The sequence below is a fragment of the Vulpes lagopus genome, chromosome 6, assembly GCF_018345385.1.
Source record: "Vulpes lagopus strain Blue_001 chromosome 6, ASM1834538v1, whole genome shotgun sequence".
Classification (NCBI taxonomy): domain Eukaryota; kingdom Metazoa; phylum Chordata; class Mammalia; order Carnivora; family Canidae; genus Vulpes; species Vulpes lagopus.
The window spans coordinates 83009770-83033774 of NC_054829.1; the positions used below are offsets into that span (position 1 = coordinate 83009770).

The following is a 24005-nucleotide window of genomic DNA, read 5'->3' on the forward strand; positions in this document are numbered from 1 at the left end:
GCATTACTAGAGACTTATCAACTACCAAGACTGAAATGGGAAGAATTAGGAAACCTAACCAGACCCATAACCAGCAAGGGAAATTGAAGCAGTCATCAAAAATCTCCCAACAAACAAGAGCCCAGGGCCTCACGGCTTCCCAGGAGAATTCTGCCAAACATTATTTTTTTTAAGATTTTATTTATTTATTCATCAGACAGATAGAGAGAGAGAGAGAGAGAGAGAGATGCAGAGACACAGGCAGAGGGAGAAGCAGGCTCCAAGCAGGGAGCCCTATGCGGGACACCCCCCCATCCCAGGGTCATGCCCTGGGGCCAAAGGCAGGTGCTAAACTGCTGAGCCACCCAGGGATCCCCATCAGCCGAACATTTAAACAAGAATGAATACCTATTCTTCTGAAGCTGTTTCAAAAAATAGAAATGGAAGGAAAACTTCCAAACCCTTTCTATGAGGAAGCATTACCTTGATCCCCAAACCAGACAAAGACCCCCACCTAAAAGGAGAATTACAGACCAATAACCCTGATGAACATGGATGCAAAGATTCTCACTAGGATACTAGCCAATAGGATCCAACAGTACATTCAAAGGATTATTCACCACAACCAAGTGGGATTTATGCCTGGGCTGCAAGGGTGGTTCAACATCCCCAAATCAATCCATGTGATACATTACATTAATAAAAGAAAGGGCAAGAAACGTTTGATCCTCTCAATAGATGCAGGAAAAGCATTTTGTCAAATGGTATGCTTTGTCAAGTATGGCATCCCTTCTTGATGAAAACTCTTCACAGTGTAGATAGCACACAAAAGCCATCTACAAAAAGCCCACAGTGAGTGTCATTCTCAATGTTCCTGACCTTGGGGGAAAAGCTCTCAGCTTGGGAACGTGGCAAGGATGTCCACTATCACCACTGCTGTTCAACACAGTATTTTTTTTTTAAGATTTATTTATTTATTCATGACAGACAGAGAGAGAGAGAGAGGCAGAGACACAGGCAGAGGGAGAAGCAGACTCCATGCAAGGAGCCTGACGTGGGACTTGATCCCGGGTCTCCAGGATCACACACTGGGCCGAAGGTGGCACCAAACCGCTGAGCCACCGGGGCTGCCCATCAACACAGTATTTATTAGAAGTCCTGGCTTCAGCGATCAGACAACAACAAGAAATAGCAGGTGTCTGAATTGGCAAAGAAAAAGTCAAACTCTCCCTCTTTGCAGATGACATGATACTGTATATAGAAAACCCAAAGACTCCACCCCCAAATTACTAGAACTCATACAGGAATTCAGCAAAGTGGCAGGATATAAGATCAATGCACAGAAATCAGTTGCATTTATGCACACTAACAAAGAGGCAGAAGAAAGAGAAATTAAGGAGTCAATTCCATTTACAGTTGCACCCAAAACCATGAGATACCTAGGAATAAACCTAACCAAAGAGCCAAAGGATCTGTACTCAGAAAACTGTAGAACACTATAAGAAACTAAAGAAATTGAGGAAGACACAAAGAAATGGGAAAAACGTTCACGCTCATGAATTGGATGAACAAATATTATGAAAATATCTATGCTACTGAGAGCAATCTATACATTCAATACAATGCTTATCAAAATATCAACTTTTTTCACAGAGCTGGAACAAATAATCCTAAAATCTGTAATGAACCAGAAAAAACGCCAAATAGCCAAAGGTATGTTGAAAAAGGAAACCAAAACTGGTGGCATCAAAACCCTGGACTTCAACCTCTATTGCAAAGCAATAGTCATCAAGACAGTATGGGACTGGCACAAAAGTGGACACATAGATCAATGGAACAGAATAGAGAACCCAGAAATGGACCCCTTGACTCTATGGTCCACTAGTCATCTTCTTCTCCTTCTCCTTCTCCTTCTCCTTCTCCTTCTCCTTCTCCTTCTCTTCTTCTCCTTCTCTCCTTCTCCTTCTCCTTCTCCTTCTCCTTCTCCTTCTCCTTCTCCTTCTCCTTCTCCTTCTCCTTCTTCTTCTTCTTCTTCTTCTTCTTCTTCTTCTTCCTGCAGGGAGCCCGATGGGGGACTTGATCCCAGGACCGCAGGATCACACCCTGAGCTGAAGGCAGATGTTGAACTGCTGAGCCACCAAGATGTCCCGGTCCACTAATCTTCGACAAAGCAGGAAAGAATATCCAATGGAAAAAAGCAGTCTCCTCAACCAGTGGCGTTGGGACATTTGGACAGCCACATGCAGAGAATGAAACTGGACCATTTTCTTATACCACACACAGACATCGACTCAAACTGGATGAAAGACCTAAATGTGAGACGGGAATCCATCAAAATCCATCACAGCCTTTGTGACCTTGGCCACAGCAACTTCTTACTAGACACATCTCAAAGGCAAGGGAAACAGAGGCAAAAATGAACTACCGGGACTTCATTTTGCACAGCAAGGGAAACAGTCGACAAAACCAAAAGACAATCGACAGAGTGGGAGATATTTTCAAATGTCTTATCAGATAAATAGCTAGTATCCAAAATCTATAAAGAACTTATCAAACTCAACACCCTAAGGACAAATAACCCAATCCAGAAATGGGCAGAAGCTGTGAACAGACCTTTCTCCAAGGAAGTCATACAAATGGCCAACAGAAACATGAAAAAATGCTCCACGTCACTTGGCATCAGGGGAGTACAATTCAACATCGCGATGAGCTACCACCTCATCCCAGTCAGAATGGCTAAAATGAACAAGTCAGAAAATGACAGATGTTGGCAAGGATGCAGAGAAAGGGAACCCTCCTTACACTCTTGGTGGGAATGCAAACTGGTGTAGGCACTCTGGAAAACAGTATGGGGGTTCCTCAAAAAGTTGAAAATAGGGGCACCTGGGTGGGTCAGTTAGTTAAGCATCTGTCTTTGGCTCAGGTCATGGTCCCAAGGTCCTGGGATTGAGCCCCACATTGGACTCCCTGCTCTGTAAGGAGCCTGCTTCTCTCTCTCTGCTGCCACTCCCCCAGTTGTGTTCTCTCTTGGTTAAAATAAATAAATAAATAAATAAATAAATAAATAAATAAATAAATACAAATTTTTTTAAAAAGTTGAAAATAGACCCACCCTACAACCCAGCAATTGCACTACTGGCTATTTACCCCAAGATAAAATGTAGTGATCCAAAGGGGCACCTCCACCCCAATATTTATAGCAGCAATTTCCACAATAGCCAAAGTATGAAAAGAGCCTAGATGTCCATTGACAGATGAATGGATAAAGAAGATGTGGGATATATATAAATCACACCAGCCACCAAGAAGGGAAATCTTGCCATTTGCAATGACGTGGATGGAAGTAGAGGATATTATGCTAAGGATATAAGCCAATCAAAGGAAGACAGTTATACGACCTCAGTCATAAGTAAGAAAACTGAGAAAACAAACTGAGAGTTGCTGCCGGGGAGGGCAGTGGAAAGATGGGGTAGCTGGGAGATGGGCATTAAGGAGGGCATGTGATGTAATGAGCACTGAGTGTTATAGGAGGTTGATGAATCACTGACCTCTACCTCTCAAACTAATAATACATCATATGTTGATTAATCAAATTTAAATACAAAATATTTGGGCAGCCCGGGTGGCTCAGCGGTTTAGTGCCGCCTTCAGCCCAGGGCGTGATCCTGGAGAACAGGGATTGAGTCCCACGTTGGGAGCCTTCTTCCCCCTCTGCCTGTATCTCTGCCTCTCTCTCTCTCTCTCTCTCTCTCTCTGTGTGTGTGTGTGTGTGTGTGTGTCTCATGAATAAGTAAATAAAATCTTTAAAAAAACAAAATAATTGCCAATAAAAAAAGAAAGAAAACAAACACATCAGTGCCATAATGATGACTAAAGACCACGAGAGGGATGAAGATGGAGAGGTTTATCCTATAGGAAGCAAACTCAGTGTTGTCTGATTGTAAGATAGTCTGAAAATTTTAATTTTAGCGTGGAGATTTTAAATTGTGTGCAGTCAATTCAAATTTTCTAAACAACATTGGATGGGTCCTTATAAAGACCCTCTAGTTTCTGACTGCTCATTTACATAAAATTAGTGAATAAATGGACTGGGGACAAGTGAACTTGGGCTTTCTGGTCAGAGGCTTCCCTTCTCCCTGTACATACTCCTTGACCCTGCATTCTTGCTCTTTTGGGACATTCTGTTCCAATTTAGAAAATGTGCATTGAGTATATCACTATGTCATAGCAGTTTGCTATGGCATGAAAAATTTTTTAACTACTAGCTCTCACTCCTACATTTGGAGACCAGATAGAGTAGGTTCAGCTATCAGGTCCTATGATAGTGCTTCCCAGTCAGACCGTAGATTAGAATCTGTGAGGTCATATTTTTAAAAAAGATTATCTATCTATCTATCTATCTATCTATCTATCTATCTATCTATCTATCATCTATCGAAAATGAGCAGCAGGGACAGAGAGAATACCAGGCAGACTCTGTGGAGCCTGAAGTGGAGCTCAATCTCATGACCTCCAGATATTGGCCTGAGCTGAAACCAAGAGTCTGAAGCACCACCAATTGTATCATCCAGGCTCCCCTATGGATCACATTCTAGATCCAAAAGTTAGTTTCTTTATAGATAGTTAGCCTATAGATAAAGAAACAATGTGTCAAAATCATCCTTGAAGAGCTCCCTAGGCATGCTCCATTATGGATGCCAATAGACTATCTCTTACCGTGCCAGTTTTCCTTCCAATATCGGGATAGATTCATTGCTCCTTGGACTGGGCACAACTGAAGCTTTTAGGGTTAAGCAGTTTGAAAATATGTACTCTAGCTTTTAATGCTAGATTCACATCTGAAAAGGGAAATGTTAACACTTTGAGAAACCCCTTCTTACCCCAGAAACTGACACCTTGACAAGGAAGAGAAGATTTATGTTCCTCATCTCAAAATGCTACCTGAGTGGAATGACCACTATTTCGTTTTTGCTCTTTTCATTTTTTAGTCATACAATTTAATTCATATAAGTTAAAAATGAGGTATAAGGCATGAGGTACTAGACAATTCCATCATAAATAGTGTGTCTCCATGCACTATTGTTTTTTTGCTGGCGAAATGCTTTTATTTAGGTCAGTGGTTTTCAAAATACAGCCAGGGACTCTTGGAGGTCCCTGAGACATTTTGAAGGTTCATGAAGTCACAAATATTCTTATAGTAATACTTTGTTTTTAATATTTTAATAGTTAGATGTAATTTTCTCTTTTTGCCCTCATTCTCACACATGTGTGATTGATGGTATTTAAATTTTTTTTAGATTTTTAAAAAATGTATTTATTCATGAGACACACACACACACACACACACACACACACACAGAAGCAGAGACACAGGCAGAAGGAGAAGCAGGCTCCATGCAGGGAACCCGATGTGGGACTCAATCCCGGGACTCCAGGATCATGCCCCAGGCCAAAGGCAGGCGCTAAATCACTGAGCCACCCAGGGATCCCCTAAATTTTTTTTTATTTGAGTAGAGTTGACACACAATGTCAAATTAGTTTCAGATGTACAACATAGTGATTTGACAAGTTTATACATTATGCTATGTTCACCACAAGTATAGATATCATCTGTCACCATAAAAGGTTATTAAAATATCAATGACTATATTCCTATGTTGTGCCTCTTATTCCCATGACTTATGCATTCAGAATCTAAAGGATGAGTTTTCCGGAGTTGTCTTTTTAATCTGATTCGATTTAAATGCGACAATGCCTCTATTTTCAGTGATAAGGACGGCACTAGTAGTCCGCAGCATGATTTGGTAAGAGACATGCGAAATATGGCCATTGGATATTCCTAATCAATATTAATAGAAGGCAAGATTCTAGTTGACCATATATTTGCTACTTTAGATCATTTTAGTTAAACAAGGGAATGTAATGAAATTGGCTATTTGTTCCTAACTACACTCCATTAGTAGGGAAAAAAAAAAGGATGAATTCAAGGTTACAAATTCTTGGGTTGCAACTCCAAATGAATGATCTGAAAGCTTCTGTATATATCCTGAAAGAAACCCTAATCTTCTGTAGTCATGGGCCAATATTTCTGAAAAGCATACCTAGAGTCTCACCCTGGGAGTGACTGGAATACAACACAAAAGTGATGGTGTTGATCGGAAAGAAACTGGATCCTGAAAACTGACAAGAGGAATCTGAGTAAATCTTGACAGAACAAGGGGTTATCGAACCCTCAAATTCTGCTGAGTCATCTTTGCCAGTGGAAGCAGCTTTCTGTCTCTGCCTGAAGAACTTAGCCCTCCTTTGCCTGAAGAACTTGTAATGGCCTCCCCTGAGGCACTTGCTTGAAAGACTATGATGATTCTTTTCTGGACTTGCCTCCACCACTCATAGCTTCTGGACCTGTAACTAAACTCAAGCAGGCCCTGAAAGGTGAAATACAAAGTATAACCCATGGGGAGGTGCACTATACTCCAGAAGAACTGCATGATTTAAAAAATTCATACAGGCAGAAATCTGCAGAATTTCTGTGGAAATGGATATTAAGGGTGTGAGAGCATGGTGGAAGGAATATAGCATTGGATCAGGTGAAATCTATTGAGATGGGCCCACTAAACAGAAATTCCAGATTTGGTGTTCAGCTCCAGGGGTTACAAAGGACTCTAATGGTACGACTTGTGGTCTGAAACCAAAGGTGGTCTACATGAAAGAAGTTGAGAAGGCAACACTACCTTGGTATACGGTACAGGAAAGTATCCAAAGGCTTAGAGAGATTGGAATGTTGAAGTGGATTTATCATGTAAGGCCTGATCACTTATTTTAGGAAGATCCAAAGACATACCTCTTACTTCATCTGTGAGAAAGAAATTTGTGAAAGGGAGATCTGGCATCCTTGAAGAGTTCTACGGTTGCTTTTCTATGAAGGTCAGAATTCACAATGGGAACTGCTACCATTGAATTGGGGTCCTTCAATGTTAATGGGAATAATGGGACTGTAGGAAGGGGCTGAGTGGCTGCACTTAACTGCCACAGACAAGGTGAGTATGATGACTGTAATGGAGAGCAGAGTGAGAGTAGTAACCAGAATAGTTTGACTCCAAGAAACTTCTGGCATTGACCAGTTGATCAAAAGATATAGACGGGCTGTGTACTAAATTCTCACATATATAAATGGAAGACTCCTAGGTTTAGTCAACAGAAGTCTATTTTGAATCACAACACAGATAGTCTTGGTCCTTCAATCAATTTCCAAACTTGAAACAGTTTATAGACCCAGGACCACTTAAAAGAAGGGGAGGCTGGGTCCCCTTGACACTTCCTCAAGTATTATACTGTTAATCTTTTGGTCTTCCACCAAAAGACTTAAGGCCATTTATCAGAGTGTGCATTGAAGAAAGGAAAATAATCAGACTTTCAGGGAATACTGGAGGCTGTTTCTGCACTGACACTGACTTCTAAAGACCCAAAATATCACTTCGTTTTATCAGTAAAAATAGGAGCATATGGAGGTCAGGCGAATGATGGAGTTTTAGCTCAGGTCCATTGAGTGGTGAGCCCAATAAATTCTCAAATCCATCCTGTGGCTATTTCCCCAGTTCTGAAATGCATAATCGCAACAGACATACTCAGCAACTGGCAGGATCCTCATGTTGGATCCCTACCCTGTGGAGTGAGAGATTTTTGGATGAGAGATCAGGAGAGGGATGTGGGGTGTTGGAGGGGATGTTGAGGGGAATGTGTGGAGGGGGAACTGGGATGTGATCAAAGACCTCAGAGAAGAAGAAACTGCAGGAACTGGAAAAAGATGAGAAAGGCTTTGTTGGAAGGTGATGGGACTTAAAGTTGGAGTGCTTCAAGAACTAGCCTAAGATATTTGTACTTTACTTTGTGACCATTAGGGTCACATTGCTGACCTTGAAAAACAGTATGGAGTGAAGTAAAATTCTGTGCAGGTGGAGGAGTGGATAATGGGCAGGGAGTTACAGATGAATGAAAAGATTTCTGATAGTAAGCAGTATACAGTGATTTTTGTCAAAAAATGTAATATTTTAGACTCATAAATTATATACATAGAAGAGAATCATGTGATTTACTGTTCAAATTTTTTTTTTATTTTACTTATTTATGATAGGCACACAGTGAGAGAGAGAGAGAGAGAGAGAGAGAGAGAGAGGCAGAGACATAGGCAGAGGGAGAAGCAGGCTCCATGCACCGGGAGCCTGACGTGGGATTCGATCCCGAGTCTCCAGGATCACGCCCTGGGCCAAAGGCAGGCGCCAAACCGCTGCGCCACCCAGGGATCCCCGTGATTTACTGTTCAAACCAGGATATTTTCGACAGTGAAAGGAAGCATTATTGAAATAGGCAGTAGGAGAAAAGGTGAAAAACAGGATTGTCCTGAACAACATCATTATTGAGCACTTTACCATCGGCTAAATTTGTAAAATATAATCTCAAAATCCCAATAACTGTCTCACCAAGTGGGTTATTATCCCAGTTAACAGAGGTGATCAGTGTAGTGAATTAAATTGCAGCCTTCCAAAAGTCATACCCAAATCCTAACCTGTGAATGTGACTTTATTTGGAAAAAAGGTCTTTACAGATTTAGGATAGTTAAGTGAAGGATTTTGAGATGAGATCACCCCGATGAGTGTGGGTCCTAAGTCTGGGATGACGAGTGTCTTTATCAGAGGAGAGAAGAGAAGAAGAGACGGAGGAAGGGTGAGACAATGAGTGGAGTGATGCTGCCACCACCCAGCGAATGCTGGGAGCCACTGGGAGCCACTAGGAGTGAGAGGAAGCAAGGAGAGCTTGTTCCCTGCCCTGGCCCCCTCCTGGAGCTTTTGGAAGGAGCTTGGCCCTGCAGACACCTCAACTTCAGACTTCTGGCTGCAAGAATTGAGAAAATAAATATTTGTTGTTTTAAGTCACTAAGTCTGTGACCACAGATGCCTTTGTAAGGCAGCCCTAGGAAACTAGCGGAGTAAGTGAAGGGAATCTTAACTGCATGAAAGGAAACCTAAGGATCCTACTTGGGTTTAATTGAAAGAACCTCAAAGGCTGCAGGAGGGGGAGAGGTGATGTGAGTGCAGGGAACATTGGGATCATCCACCCTTTCACTCCTTCCCTCCCTCACCCTCATCATCTGCAAAGGTGCGCCTATCTTGGCTCTTCTGCATTTTAGGCAAGAAAAAGAGGGAGAGCTTTTGCACGTGCACCAACTTGCCTTCTGATCTCTGTGCAAAGCTTTGTTGTTAACAAAGGAGTTTCAAACTCACAACCACATCCGACTGCAAAAGGAATCCATTTTACTGATGAGAAAGCTCAGACTTTTAGTTTTCCATGCTGCAGTGAACCTAAGACCACAAATTCCTGGTTATTACCAGTCTACCTTTCTAGTGTGGAACAATAATTCTTCCACAATAGTGGAAAAAAAAACAAAAAACAAAACAAAGAGCAAACCAAAACCAGTTCATGGAGTTTGGTCATAAGCATCAGAAATTACTAGGAATTGTGGGCACCCAGCACCTGTGTCTGGCTGGGTAGAAAAAACCATCCTTATAACTGAGTGGCCTGCACTGGGTGTTTGTTGGGTAAACTTTGATACAATCATTTAGCTTTCCTCAGTCACCTTCCTTTGAGGAAAGATAAGGACAGTAAGAATTTTGTCCGAAGTATTAAATGATTCAATATAATCTTTGAGGTTTTATGCTGAATGTGTTTGTTTTCAGCAAGGACTTTGGACAGATTTTGGCAATTGCGTCTTCCTTCTTTTTGTAAACTGGCAGAGAGAGGCACAGAGCAACCAAAGCCCTGAAACGTCTTCATCCATGACTTGGTTCTTATGACCAAGTCATAATTATTTTCTTTCCTGGCGGTTGCGGAGGTTTGTGATACACACCTGGCAAGAGTGCGGAGCACAAACATTTACATTCTTTGCCCCGGGGCTTCTCTCCTCCTTCCTGCGCCCCATTTCCTCCACACCCTGGGCATGGGCAGCTTTCTACGTACGTAGTGTTTGCTCTCAACACTGCTTCAATTCATTTTGCTGGCCCTCCCAGTTTTTCCAGCTTGAAATAACACCCGAAGGAGAGCTGTGTGTGAGATTTTGCTCTCATTCTGTAATGATTTTGGAAGCTCTGGGCAGCCTGTTTCCAGCTCCTAGGGTCTCGACATCCCTTCTTAGGTTCATTCTAGAACAGAGACACGAACTGCAGCGAAGCAAATAGGCAGAGAGGGTTTTGCCCTTCATTTTCTAGGAAGAGCTGGCAAGGCAGCGGGGCCGGGGTGGGGTGGGGGTGGGGGTGGCAGGCGGGTGCGGGGAGCGGTGCTGCACGCCCGGGAGGGGCGCGGCGCCGGGTGAAGGCTGGAGCCCGCCTGGCATTTCTCGGCAGCTTCTGTGCGCGGAGGGTGTTGGCGAACGGTAGGGCGAACCGTGGCTGGAATCTTTCCCCAGGAAGAGAGCGGGTCACAGCCGGAGGACTCCGGTGCAGGTGGGGTAGGCGCTCGGGAGCCGCCCCCCGCCCCCCGCCCCTCGCCCCCGCCCCGGAGCAGCGGGAGACCGCCCGAGCCCACCGCGTGGGGGACCTGGAAGCGGCGCAAACGGCAGCTCAGCGGCGCTCTGGGCCTTTCCCTCTGCCTGAAAGCCCTTCTGGAGAGGTTGCTTGACACCCCCACAAACGTGACCTTCTCAAACGTCCCGGAGGGTGAGCACTTCACTTTGGGCGTGCGAACAGTTTGCAGAAAGCTCTGCTCCCCGCGGGACCTCGGTTGGGCGTGTTGGGGAGGCGGGGCCCGGGGACGCGGGGCCGGCGGGGCTGGGGCGAGGGGGGCGGGGGCTGCGGCGCCCGCAGCGCGGATCCAGCCTGGACGCTCGGGGTTGGGCGGCGGGGGAGGTGGGGCAAGGGCAGGGCGCGGAAATAGGGCCCGGGCGCGGGAGCGAGCCCAGTGCGCGGCCTGGCGCCGGTTCCGCCCGCGGCGGCTGTGCAGTGTGCGGTGCGCCCGCGGGCTCCGCGCTCCGGGAGGGCCTCCGTGACTCGGCCGTTGGGTCGTCGCAATCGCCCCCCCGAGGAAGTTAGGCACCCGGGTGGGCGCGTTCCCCGCCGCGGTGTCACCTCGCCCCCCAGCTCCGGTCGCCCCCCGGGCGCCGCTAGGTGTGCGCGCGCTGCGGGGCTTCGGCGCTGGCTTGGGCCTCCAGCGGCGAAGGAGTTAACCGGCCGGGCCGGGAGGAGCCCGAAGGGGAAGGAAGGAAGGAAATTGCCACCGTCCCGAAAGTTTTTTCCTCCCCTTCTTCTTTCCCTGCAGAGGTGAGTGGCCAGCGGCGGCGGCGCGGACTCCCCGGAGCCCGGCTCCGCGCCTCTGCTCCCGGAGCCGCTGCCCGACCGGCTGGGGGCGCAGGGACAGCCGTCGCGCCCGGACCCCGCCCGCGGAGCCCCCGGACCCCCCCCCCCCCAGAGGCTGCGCCCAGCCATGGAGGGCGCAGAGCTGGCCGGGAAGATCCTTTCCACCTGGCTGACGCTGGTGCTCGGCCTCATCCTCCTGCCCTCGGCCTTCGGGGTGTCTTTGGGCATCTCCGAGATCTACATGAAGATCTTGGTGAAAACTTTAGAGGTGAGTGCCAGGTGGGATGCGGCGCCCCAGCACCTTCGAGGGCTTTAGGGAGAGAGAACCCAGGGCAGTGGGGGCCGCGAGAGCCGAGCCGAGGCGAGGGGACCGGCTTGGAAGGTCAGCGCTCTCCGGGGGGCGCGTTTCAGTTTATCCCCCGCGGTGGCGCGGAGACAGCCTCTTGGCTACCCCCGCAGGTGGAGAGATCCGGGCTGAGACCAAGGGACCTTGTTGTTCCTCTACTTGAATGCAGAGCCACCCCCACCCACAGCTTTATTATTATTATTAATCATCATCATTGTTATTACTGATTAGAATAACAACACATACGTCTTTCATATTATAGATTTCTTTATATCCATTATGTAGTGCAGCTGTCCCTTCACTCTCCTTAGTTTTTATAGCCGCAGGTTTCAGAGGTCCTTTCGTGTACTAAGGCATGCTGTCCAGAAAGGCATCATATGTTCTACTTTATGCTCAAGATAAGAAACCCAATTGCTGGGCGGTAGACAGAAATCCGATTATATTTTAATGGAGTCATGGAAATTTTATCTAGTCCAAAGCACTTGAAATGTCATTGAAATGTATATTCTTTGACCTCTGTTCTCCCTGCACTCCTGCTTCCAAATTCTGCAAAGAAAGGCGTTAGATGGAAGTGAGCCTGCTGGGGCACAACAGCAGCTCACTCTTATACAAAGCCTAATTAAATTACAGAGGGCTTTCCCTTTTGCTCTTTCAGCAGATGCTCCCCAAAGCCTGAGAAGGTAAGGGAGGGCCAGCGTTATCCTCATTTGCCAGGCAAGGATACAGAGACTTGGAGAAGATCAGTGGTTTGCTTGAGTTCAATGGAGACAGGAGTCTTACTTGAGGAGAGGAACTATAGTCTAGTGACTAGGAGTACAGAGTCTGGATACAGATGTGCTTCCATTTGGTTCTGAAATCAGCTCTGCTTCTCACTGTGTGAGATTAGGGAAGTCACCTTTTTTTTTTTAAGTCTCCTACTTCTTATGCTTCATTTTCCTCACTTTATAAAATAGGAATAACAATATAACACCAGTTCCCATAGGGTTGTTTACATGAGTTAACATCTCAAGCATTTTAAAAGGGTGCCTGTAGGTGGCAGGTGCTATATCAGTGTTTGTGGCTATTAATTAAATGAATAATATTATTATTACTTAGACTCTAGCACCCAGGTTTCTCTAACTTCGTATAGGATCTTCTAGTGTGGGTTCACATTTTTCTGCCCTTATCTTTGGTCTACCCCTGGGACTTGGATTTCTTCTCCCTCAGGGAGGAGGGTGGCTCCCAGATACACATCTCAAACTGCTAATCTCCCACGTGGAGATTACCTGCTCATCTCTCACCTACTGACCTCTTGCAACTCTCTTCTATTTGCTAATCTCCTGTTTTGCCCCAGATTTTTGTTGCATTTTCTTTTTGTGGCTATTTTTCTGTCTAGTTTTTGAAGTTATATTTGTTTCTTCATCTTCAGCTGTCATGTGTTCAAAGTTCTGTTGTTTCTGCCCGGAGATATTGTACAGTTTTGAACTTTTTGGGTTGACTTCACACGGTGAACTTGGCCATTCCGTGCTGTGGATATTTTAGGCTGTTTCTTACGGCTAGGTCTTCTTCAAATACTCTCCCCATAGCAGCTGATCCTCTTTGGCTGGGGTTCAGAACTCTTTCTCAGAATTCTGAAACGATTGAGTTGTTCTCCTGGACGGCTGTGTCTTTTGGAATTTATACCCTATGTGAGATTGGAGTGAAGGTAGTTTGTACACACTGACTTCCGGTGGCTGACTCCCGTCTTGCTTCAATAATTCAAGGTGCAACCAAAGAGATGTTAAGGAGAGAGACCAGCTTGTTGCTTGCTGTCAGCCTGGCAAATAATCACCATACTTGGAAGGTATATATCCAGTTCAGGATCTGGTCTTCAGTTAGATAGGGCCTGAAGTATTCATTTTTGTCCCGCTAGCATTGCAGAGACTTTCAGAGATGCGCTGCCTGTTAGTGGGAGACAGGCCTCTTAGCTTGGCAACCCGGTAGATGGCAGCCTAAGTAAGGAACTACCCTCTTAGCTTAGAGTAAGTAATGCGGTCAGAGTGATGCTTGGCATATATGCAATTAGAATTGGGATTCATTTTGCGGGCCAACTCTTACTACAAGTTTGGGAGCAGCTGGGCTCCTGAGGAGGGAGCTGTGATCCCATAGTGATGTCTGCTTTAGGCGCAAGAGAGGGAAATGGTGACCTAGGGTTTCTTATCCTTCAGCTAGAAGAGCTTTAGATGTTTCACAGATATTACTGTTAGGCGGTGGGTAGTAGAGTGGATTGCTTTTTCTGACTATAGGGACAATTCCCTTAAAAATCGTGCTGTTTGTTTACTGTTAGGACATCTTTAGTTCTGGACAAATATCCTGCCTTTTTGTCGATTCTACGCAAGGCCCAGTTCTTCTGTTACTCATCATTCCTTAGCACTTAGTTCTCAATGGATTTGGTTGTTTCTTTCTCTAAACTGGTGATTTTCCAGGGGGTATCATCATTTCTGAGGAGTATATGCAGCATTATTACAACTTTATATTGGGAAAGTTTTAGGAATTCAAAGTATGAAAAGTAACACTTTGGTGTGGGGATAAGTAGAGGGTACTGTGTTTGGGTATTGAAGTATATGTATCGGAATCTCTGGGAGGGGGTGTGTACATGTGAAGTTTTCATGTTTATCAAATAGGAGCATGGATTTAAGATTTTAAAATGCCGTTTTCAACCGCGCAGAAATTGATGGGGGTGAGGGTGGTGAAGGATTGCTATGTGTTGGCCTAAGGCTCATGATTAGAGACAAGGAGATGAAGAATGGGAAGATAATATAGGGTTGGTGGAGAAGGTATGGCAGTGGTACGTAAATTATCTAATCTAACCAGATAATAAAGGCAATGGACAGATCATGAATGTTAATGGACTAATTTTTCCCTTAGCTCTCGAGAAATAAGCTGGGAGCATGGACAGTTTCCTCTGAATTTCTAGCCCTGTGACCTTGAGCAGGTCACTTAAGTTTTGACATGGGTATAGAGGAGTATGCCTCAGAGACTTATTGCACAGGTCAATGAGAGGTCAATGAAAGCACTAATACATAGGAGGTGCTCCAGTCTCAGTGGAGCTCGAATTGGAACACTCTTTGGTCTTGTTTTTTGTTGTTTTGCTTTTGCTCCTATGTGGCTATGATTTAACCTACCTTCAGATCTTTAATGAGTTAGCATACATACACACATACTCAGAGCAGACAGTTCTTGTCTTTAATTTAATTTATTAAAGATTTTTATTTATTTATTTATTTGAGAGAGAGAGGGAGAGTGCAAGCATGGGGAGGGCAGAGGAAGAGAAGCAGGCTCCCCCACTGAGCAGGGAGCCTGACTTGGGGACGTGATCCCAGGACCCCGGGATCACGACCTGAGCTAAAGGCAGATGCTTAACAGACTGAGCCACCCAGGCACCCTATCTTGTCTTTAATTTCAACTATTATTATTTCCCTTTGCACTTTTCTCCATCCACCAATTAGTTTTTCATCTTTTTTAAAAGGCACATCACTAAGTGTCATATTATAACCAATGGTTATAACATCTCTGTTAAGATAGTCTTCAGGTATTATTTCTGGTATTGGAAATACAATAAATGTGCTAGAAGGCCATGGCTGTTTATAACAGAAAGTAATAATTAAGAGAAGCTACCCAGGGAGAGTGCTTAATTGCACAACTGTCTGACAGAGGCTATCTCATTCCCACTGGTGGGTTGGGGAATGGAGATTGAGAGAGGTAATCTGCGTAGATAGTGGCTTACAGCTGTTAGTGGTAAAATTGGGATTTTTAATTTGAATCTAGAACCTGAGGACTTCTTATTCTGCCAACATGACAGATCTGTCAAGAAACTGTTTTATTATGCTACTGATGGTGGCCTGCTTTTATTTGGATGAATCTAATATTTGAATTTTTATATAATTTTATACTTTTTCATCCTTTCCTTTTCTCTTTTTAGTTAATTTTTAAATGTCTTTTTAGCATAAAACTGAATGTTGTAATTGTCTAGGTGACCGTGTCAATTTTTGTAAGCTTTTGATCTAAGCTTGAAAACTCAGATTGAGGGACACCTAGGTGGCTCAGTTAGTTAGGCCTTTGAATCTTGATCCCAGTTCAGGTCTTGATCTCAGCTCGGGTCTTGATCTCAGGGTCATGATTTCAAGCCACGATTTGGGCTCCACACTGGGTGTGCAGCCCATTTAAAGAATAAATAAATGAATACAAAGGAAGATACTTGAAACTCAGACTTAACCCCTTTTTTTTTGTGAATTAGAAACAGCTGCTTTTTGCTTCTCAAGAGGATTTTTAAGATAGAGTGAGAACCTGATGGGAAGTATCTTTCAACTTTTCTTTGTAGGGGGAAGTGAGATGAGAGTAACAATGGGGATTGTTAGAAGCCACTGTCATACTTCAAGTTCATCTTGTGGACAGAACTGCATTTTTTGTGGTTCGTGGAGGCAGATGTTTTCTGCGATAACCTCTAGAAGAGGTTTAGAACTTCTGAAGAGATATTCCCCATCTCTGTCTTTGGGGGTTCCCTAATCAGCTGGTGTGGTAGAAGAAAAATAGCTATTTATTGGAAGTTTCACTGGTGGCCTGGAAAAAAGTGGTCATTTTGAAAGCTAAATAAATAGTGGGGTGTGAGGGAGGAGGAAGCCAATATTTTCTACTTTGTAACCTATTGTGTGGCAGTCATTGGATAGATTATCTTCTTTAATCTTTTATCTTGGTATTGTCCTTGGTTTAGTGATGAAGAAACTGAGATCCCAAGGGGTGAAGCATCCTTTGTCTTAGATGAGCTCAGCCAGAAGTGAGGAGCTGCAATTCATTATGCATATGCATCTGGCTTCAAAGCATAGGTGCTTTTCACTTTCCCTGGAGAGTTAAGCCCACAGAAGAAAATGGTTTCCTAGTTCAAATTTCCTTTGGCATTAAATGACTTCTCCTCCAACCTGAAACTTTGCTAGTCTTGGACACTGTCACTGCATTTTGTAGGACAGATCTCTGGAGTTACCATTTCAGGAGGTTATGCATTCTGACACTCGTCTGGTGACAGAACATGGAGCTCTTTGTAGCATATCGTGCCATATGAGCATGCCCTTGTATTAGCTTGGTAGGGCTGCCATAACAAAATGCCACAGACTGGGTGGCTTAGACAACAGAAATTTATTTTCTCACAGCTCTGGAGGTGAGAAGTCTCAAATGAAAAGTGTTGGCAGGTTTGGTTTCTTCTGAGGCCTCTCTCCTTGGCTTGCAGATGGCTGCTTCCTTGTTGTGTCCTCATCTGGTCTTTCCTCTTTGTGCAAATACCTGGTGTTTCTCTGTGTTAAATTTCCTCTTCTTAGAAGTCATATTGGATTAGAGCCCACTCTAAAAGCCTCATTTTAACTTTGTCACCCTTTAAAAAAAGGCCCTATCTCCAAATACGGTCATATTCCGAAATACTGGGCAGCTAGGGCTTCAACATATGAATTTTGGGGGAAACCCAATTCAGCCCATAGCAGCCTCAAAATATCAATATTTTCCATCGTATGAACATGGGATAATTGTCCTAATCTCAGGTAATTGCCATTTATATAAAATATAAGGTCACATGGCCACAAGAAAAGAAGTGAACTCTAAGATAGCAAATGTTCAGTTATTTACAAAATTTTATCTTAATTATATCTTTGGTCTAATGATAATAAGGTACTAAAGTGAAAAACTATATAAATAAGCCTTGACTTCTATTGAGAAGAGATGAGAGGTATGTCTAGAGTTTGAGAATTCCTGCATTAAATCAGTAAGGAAGGAAAAAGCCTCAATCAGATTAAGATTGAATCTTATTATCATTTGTGACTTGCCTCTTGGAGCCAGGAAGATTAAGTCTCTATTTATAGGCTGTTCTCTAAGCACAAACAGCATGTTCCTATTTGGCTCTTTGGGATGTTGTGCAGGGGTCCTGATGTAGTCAGATCATGCCCTGATCCTTGACCTTCAGGTATAGGTTTCAGGTCATTTAGTCTGTATCCTTCATTGTCTTACTTATTTGAATTTTTAAAAATTGTTTTAATTCCTTGTGAGCCTAGCAATACCTGTTTTTGGCCACTACATTTTCGATAAATTTTTTTTTGCTTCTTCAAGGGTGCTTAAATCATAATTATAATAATCACAATGCCTTTTTCCTCTAGTATCCCACTTCTCCAGTCAGTTTATTTTATTTTATTTTTTAAAAGATTTTATTTATTTATTCATGAGAGACACACACACACACACACACAGAGAGAGAGAGAGAGAGAGAGAGAGAGAGGCAGAGACACAGGCAGAGGGAGAAGCAGGCTCCATGCAGGGAGCCTGATGTGGGACTCGATCCTGGGACTTGAGGATCACGCCCTGGGCCGAAGACAGGCGCTAAACCCGTGAGCCACTCAAGGATCCCCAGTCAGTCAGTTTAGACAATGTTAGCTTCTGGGATTGTAATCATATAAATAATATTTTAATTTTTCCTTTTCTAAACTGGAAAAATAGTCATTGGGATTTTTCCGGCGTGCTGTCAACAAAGTTCACTTGTGGTTTTTTGAACTCCGATTTTTAATGGTAAATAATTTTGGAAATGCATGAAGAAAATATAAAGAAGAAAATAACAAATTACATCTTGGTATATTTCTTTATGCTCCTATGTCCTTTATAAACAAGAATGGGAATTGATTTTTCCTGTTCTTAAATTCTCGCAAACCTGTGGTTTCTCATAATCATAGTATTTTCCCTCTGCATCTCAATAGAGGCAAGTGACCAGGTGGCCAGTGGTTTCCTTAGGTAGCGATTTCAACAGTGTAGACTGCCTCCTTCTGCAGGCCTATTTCTGATGCAGGCAATTAGGTCTTCTTGAGTGTATCTGGCCCCTGAATGCCTAATCTGTTATGAAAACAATAGTTATTCTTCGGGTTCTGTGTTTAGGTCTTTATATATGTTGATCTCATTTAATCCTCATAGTGACCCTAGGGGACAGGAACTATTATCCTCATTTTACAGATAAGGAAACTGAGGCCTGGAAGGGTTAAGTAAGTGACTCAGTCTTGATGCCATAACTTGTGCTTTTGCGTGACCTGCTTGGTCTTAGATGACCTTTTCAAGGAATCTTTTATGGGGCTACCAGGTGAACATGAGGGGTTTAAAAAAGGTGAATGCTCTCTTGTCCTCATTTATTAGGGCACGATCAGTGACTAATGTTAAGAGTGTATTTGAGCCTTGGAATGAATACTGCTATCTCAAAGATTTACTAGGGGCATCTCTTTAATTTGGAGAATGCCAGGGTTTAATGTTTAATTTCACTTTCGTATAAGTAAGGTTTGAGTATTTTTACATCATGTCTGTGGAACAGTTTACTTTAACAACACTACTTGTTTTTGAACAGTGGGCCACAATACGAATTGAAAAAGGAGTCCCAAAGGAGTCGGTTCTTAAAAACTCCGCTTCTGTTGGTAAGTCTTCTTTTTCATTTATGATGGTTAAGATACCCAAATTGGATAAATCTACATCTACCCAGTTTGAACTTGAAATATGCAGAAGCAGTGCATTCTATAGGCATTGGATCATTCATAATTTTGTTCTTCATGCAAAATAGCAGCTGCCCGAGTTTTGAATGAGTTTTCACTGGAGAAGTGGTAATAATGTGCTAGTTTATCCATGCGTTCTTACAGGGTGTTTCCAAAGGCATACATTTAAAAGTGGTTGCCTCTAGTTTTAAATATGTAGTTAATGGTTTAAGAAAATAATGCTAATTGGACTACCTTGGAGTTAAACCTATTTTTGAGATTTTATTAGCACCTTATTCTAATTTGCAGGTCTGAAAGATGTTCCTCAAAGTAACCCTTTCCTACTAAAGGCTGATTGGTAATACATGAAATAAGTAATAACTCCTGTATGAAAGAGCATGGGAATCATCACATGCCACACCTTGCTTTTGGAAAGTAGTATTATACAGTAACAAAGGCTCAGAAAAGTTGTGCAGTAAAGATGCCTGTTAATTTTTGTTAGAAGTGAGTTAAGTCAACTGAGCTCACTAGTGCCTGTGTCTGTTAATGCTTTACTGTTCCAATAAACTCTTTGACTTGGGGTAAGAATTTTAAGAATTGTTTAAGATGCTGGCTTCATAGGAGAGTAGAATTCTATAGAATTCTATGGAATTTACTCCCTATGAAATTAGGGAGGAATAAGTCGCTTGACTTAATGAAAAGACTAAGCCATTGTGTGTTTTTTAAAAATAATGTACAATTTTGTGCTTATCGAATTTAAGATTAAAAATAATCAAAATGTCAAGCATTTCACTAAGAGGAATTAATCTTCTGGAGGCTTGTGGAAGAGGAATTATAGAGATTGTATCCCATGGTGCATTCTGGAAATAAAGTATTTGAGTGAAAACATCTGCTCATTTTGTGTGGTTGGATTGTTACATCCAAAAGATTGAAACCATACATAGATCTTTATGGTATATCCTTAAACATCAAGTGTTGTCACCAGTAACATTTTACCAAGATTGGAGATTTCTGGCTATCCACAATCCTATTTTTATTGCCAGATACCTTCTCTTCGACAGAGCAGATCTACGGTTTTTTAATTTTCTGGGTACATCTTAAAATGTGTATCCTTATGATATAAGGAGACAACAAACTTTATTCCTGGTTTTCTGTTGTACTTACTTAGACTTTGGGACTGTCACTGATCTTGAGTAAAATTCTATGGAGCCTTGTAGTTTGGGGTGGTGGCAGTGCATGTCTTGGGACACAAAATGTTTCAATTTGGTAGGTTAGGGATTAAGAATCACTATGTGAGGGTGTCCTTAGCACTAGTTTAGATTTTTTAGTCTATACTGAAGTGAATATTGTCACTTGTGTTTTTTTTTTTGGCCATGCATTTGTCTTTTCCATGGTACCTCCGGGAAAGAGTGGAAATGAACAAGAGGAGAAAAATATAAATCATGATGGTTTAGAATAAGGCTAAAGTCTACCAAGTTTGTCTTCTTTCATTCAGAGTAGCTGTCTTTCCATTGATTTATTTATTTATTTACTTATTTACTTATGATTTTATTTATTCACGAGAGACACACAGAGGCAGAGACATAGGCAGAGGGAGAAGCAGGCTCCTTGCGGGGAGCCCGATGCAGGACTCGATCCCAGGACGCCGGGATCACGACCTGAGCCAAAGGCAGGTGCTCAACCACTGAGACATCCAGATATCCCACTGTCTTTCCTTTTAGCCATGAGATTGACAATGACTGTTGCAATTACTGAGCATTTGCTACCTGTAAAGTTGTTGAGGGATCCAGGGAAGATTAAGATATGGTTTCTGTGAGGCGACAGGTATTGGACAGGTCACTGTGATAAATGCTAGAGTAGGTGCATAAGCAAAGGACAGCGTGAGATCTAATTTAGTATCTGATATATGCTGCTTTCATCTCTGTTAATCCCACAACTGTGTTTGGTATGCACTCCCACTCCCATCCTGATTTCCATCCTGCTTGGGTAGCCCTGGGCCAGGGTGTGTGCCCTGTTGGTACATCCTGGTGTTTGGAGTCAGTGGAGAAGGAGGATCTTCCTCCTACACAGACTGGCCAAGGGTGATGAGACACCGAAACACACTGAGGGTATGTGCGCAGCCACTGCAGTCATCTGCCTCCAGAACCTTAGGTCTCTATGCCACAGCCAAAAACGGCTCCAGTTAGCACTGAGCCCATCAAAGTTGAGGCAAGGGTCACAGGCAGGCCAAGGGCCCTGGGGGTACGGGTGTGATCTGGGTATGTCTGAGTGGTATAGCACTGATGGTAGGTTCAGGAAATGGAGAGGGAGAGATTGGCTAAACAGGGGAAATAGTTATGTCTATTTTCCGCACCCAAAATTTCTTCTGCTGCTTTTCCTTGATGAAGCATATTTTTGGAAACACTTTTGAGTCTCTCTTTTGCCAGTTCAATCCCTCTTGCATTATATTTCTCCTGTGCTTTCATTAGTAAGCCAAATGAAAGCTGAACCTAAAGAGATATTAACTTTGTGGTTAAATCGTTCTCTCCTGTCTTTAATAAACCATCTCATTTATTGACTGAGCTTCAGATATGATCACATACAAGATCTCTCTCTCTCTCTCTCTTTAAGATTTTATTTATTTACTTCATGATAAACACACTAAGAGAGAGGCAGAGACATAGGTAAAGGGGCTCCCTGAGGAGATCCTGATGCGGGACTATCCCAGGACCCTGGGATCATGACCTGAGCCAAAGGCGGATGCTCAAACACTGAGCCACTCAGGTGCCCCAAGCAAGATCTCTTTAAGAAGCTCTGTTATTTCACCTTCTTCCAATTTTTGAGGACGTTTCCTCATAGTCACTAAATCATTGAAGACAAATCTTTCTCCCCTTCTTCAAGTAACTATGTTATTATACTCAACATTCAACATAGAGTTACTCTCTTTCCTAGTTTTTGTTTCCTGAAGGCTGATGGGTTCTCCACTCCAGCCATTGGACAAGTGCACCTCTTCAGACCCAGGAACATGGTCTGATTACGATTTTATCAACTTTTATCTTACGCTGTTGTCAACAGTGCAAGGGACCATTAAGAGCTGTGAACCTCTTCCTTGGGTACCTGACTGATTTCGAGGATTTATTGTGCGATAAACTTCAGTTAGTTTGTAATTAGGATTGTATTCGTAATGAATATAATTCATTATGCCATTTTTATAACTTGAGATTAATTCCACTAGAAATTGCATTATATTACTAGGGCATTGTGAATGATTACCAATCAAAAGTCAACAGGCAGGAAGAAAGGCCCAACTTTGCCCTTGTCCTGGAGGTATCACAAACAATACAAATAAATAGAAACCATGGCTCAGTCATTTTGGCACTGTCCTCTAGAATGTGCTGCTTGCCTGACACAGCATTATCTGCATGGGCAATGCATACCACCTCCTCAGGTCCTCCCCTTTGCCACACTTCAGTAGGTACTGCACATAGGGATTTGGGGTCATGTGGCCTATGGTTAATTAAGTGCCCCCCATGTCTCCCCTGCTGAACTTCTCTTCTGCACTGTATGTGTTACCCCTAGCCCCCAGCTCTTCCTCCACCCAAACACACACAAAGGATAAAATACTACAGTGAAACTTCTGATGTCATACCTATTGAGAGAGAATTTAGGCTGCTTAACATTTCTTTCTGATTTTACTTTTGAAATTCATTGTGAGACTTGAGTGACCATGTTGATACTGGTACAACATTGGTTGCATAAATATTAAATCTCTTGCATTTATATAAAATGTGGGATAGTATTTTGTGACAGAAGTTTGCATATCATTTTCTATACTTGTTTTGTTTGAGGCAGGCTGGGTTTTTTTTTTTTTTTTTAAGATTTTTATTTATTTATTTGAGAAAGAAAGAGAGCAAGGGGAGAGGCAGAGGGAGAAGCAGACTCCCCACTGAGCAGGAGCCCAGTGCAGGGCATCATGATCTGAGCTTCAGGCAGCCATAAGGCAGATCCTTAACGGACTAAGGCACCCAGGCACCCCACTGGGCAGGCCAGGGTTGGGGAGAGGTTGTTTGATAGTCTGCCTAAATCAACTAAGATGTTTTATTGTCTTGGTGTAAACTCCCTGAATACAAGTCAGTATCGGCTATCCACATGGATATGGAGTATAATGAATCTAATGGGGTTATCTTGCTGATAAAATGTTGGAACTTGTCTAGCTGCTTGCAGAGAGAAAAATAATCCAGTTATGGGATATGGAAGGATTATAGAGTGAGAGTTTCCTTATCATTGCCAAATGTCTACTTGCTTTTATTAGTCTGCTTCTGATTGTAAATCTTGTGCTTGATGGTGGTGATGATGATGATGACAATTTTCAAACATACACAAAATAGAGAAGTAGTATAATGAGCCTGATATGGGCGATACTTGTCAAGATTTTTGCCACACTTGATTCATCTGTGCCTTCTTATTTTTTGCTGAAATAGTTGATGCAATATAAGATTTCATATCTTTTCATGCATTTTTAAAGAAAAGGATTTAAAAAAATAACCACAGTACTATACTCAAACTTATTTTTTTTTAATATCATCTAATATACAGTCCATATGTAAATTCCCCTAACAGTTTAAAAAGGTTTTGTAATTGATTTGTTTGAATCAAGATTCAGTCATGGCTCACAGATATGTTTATTTACTTTTTGATACTGCTTTATTGGACATATGGAGTACTGGTTTTGTTCCTGGAACAAAAATTGCTTAATGGCAGGTGATTCTGAAAATTCACTAGCGTACCATACATTTTTATCTTCACAGCTTAATATAGCTCTATGCCAGACAAAATTTTGATTCTTTTGCTTTTGTTTGTTTT

The 24005-nt window shown here is 42.8% G+C and overlaps 1 protein-coding gene across 2 annotated transcripts in view; it reads left to right on the forward strand.

Moving 5' to 3' along the window:
* The first annotated feature begins 10504 nt into the window (after positions 1-10504).
* Positions 10505-24005, forward strand: part of GPAT3 (glycerol-3-phosphate acyltransferase 3) — a 62169-nt gene continuing 48668 nt past the window's right edge. The window contains exons 1-3 of one of the 2 annotated variants that reach the window (XM_041760213.1): positions 10505-10685; positions 11284-11589; positions 19043-19109. In XM_041760213.1, coding sequence (XP_041616147.1) covers positions 11449-11589; positions 19043-19109 — 208 coding nt within the window. In that variant the 5' untranslated portion in view covers positions 10505-10685; positions 11284-11448. Of the gene's footprint in view, positions 10686-10880; positions 11133-11283; positions 11590-19042; positions 19110-24005 lie in introns of those variants that run through there. The other variant, XM_041760212.1, reaches the window with a different exon arrangement.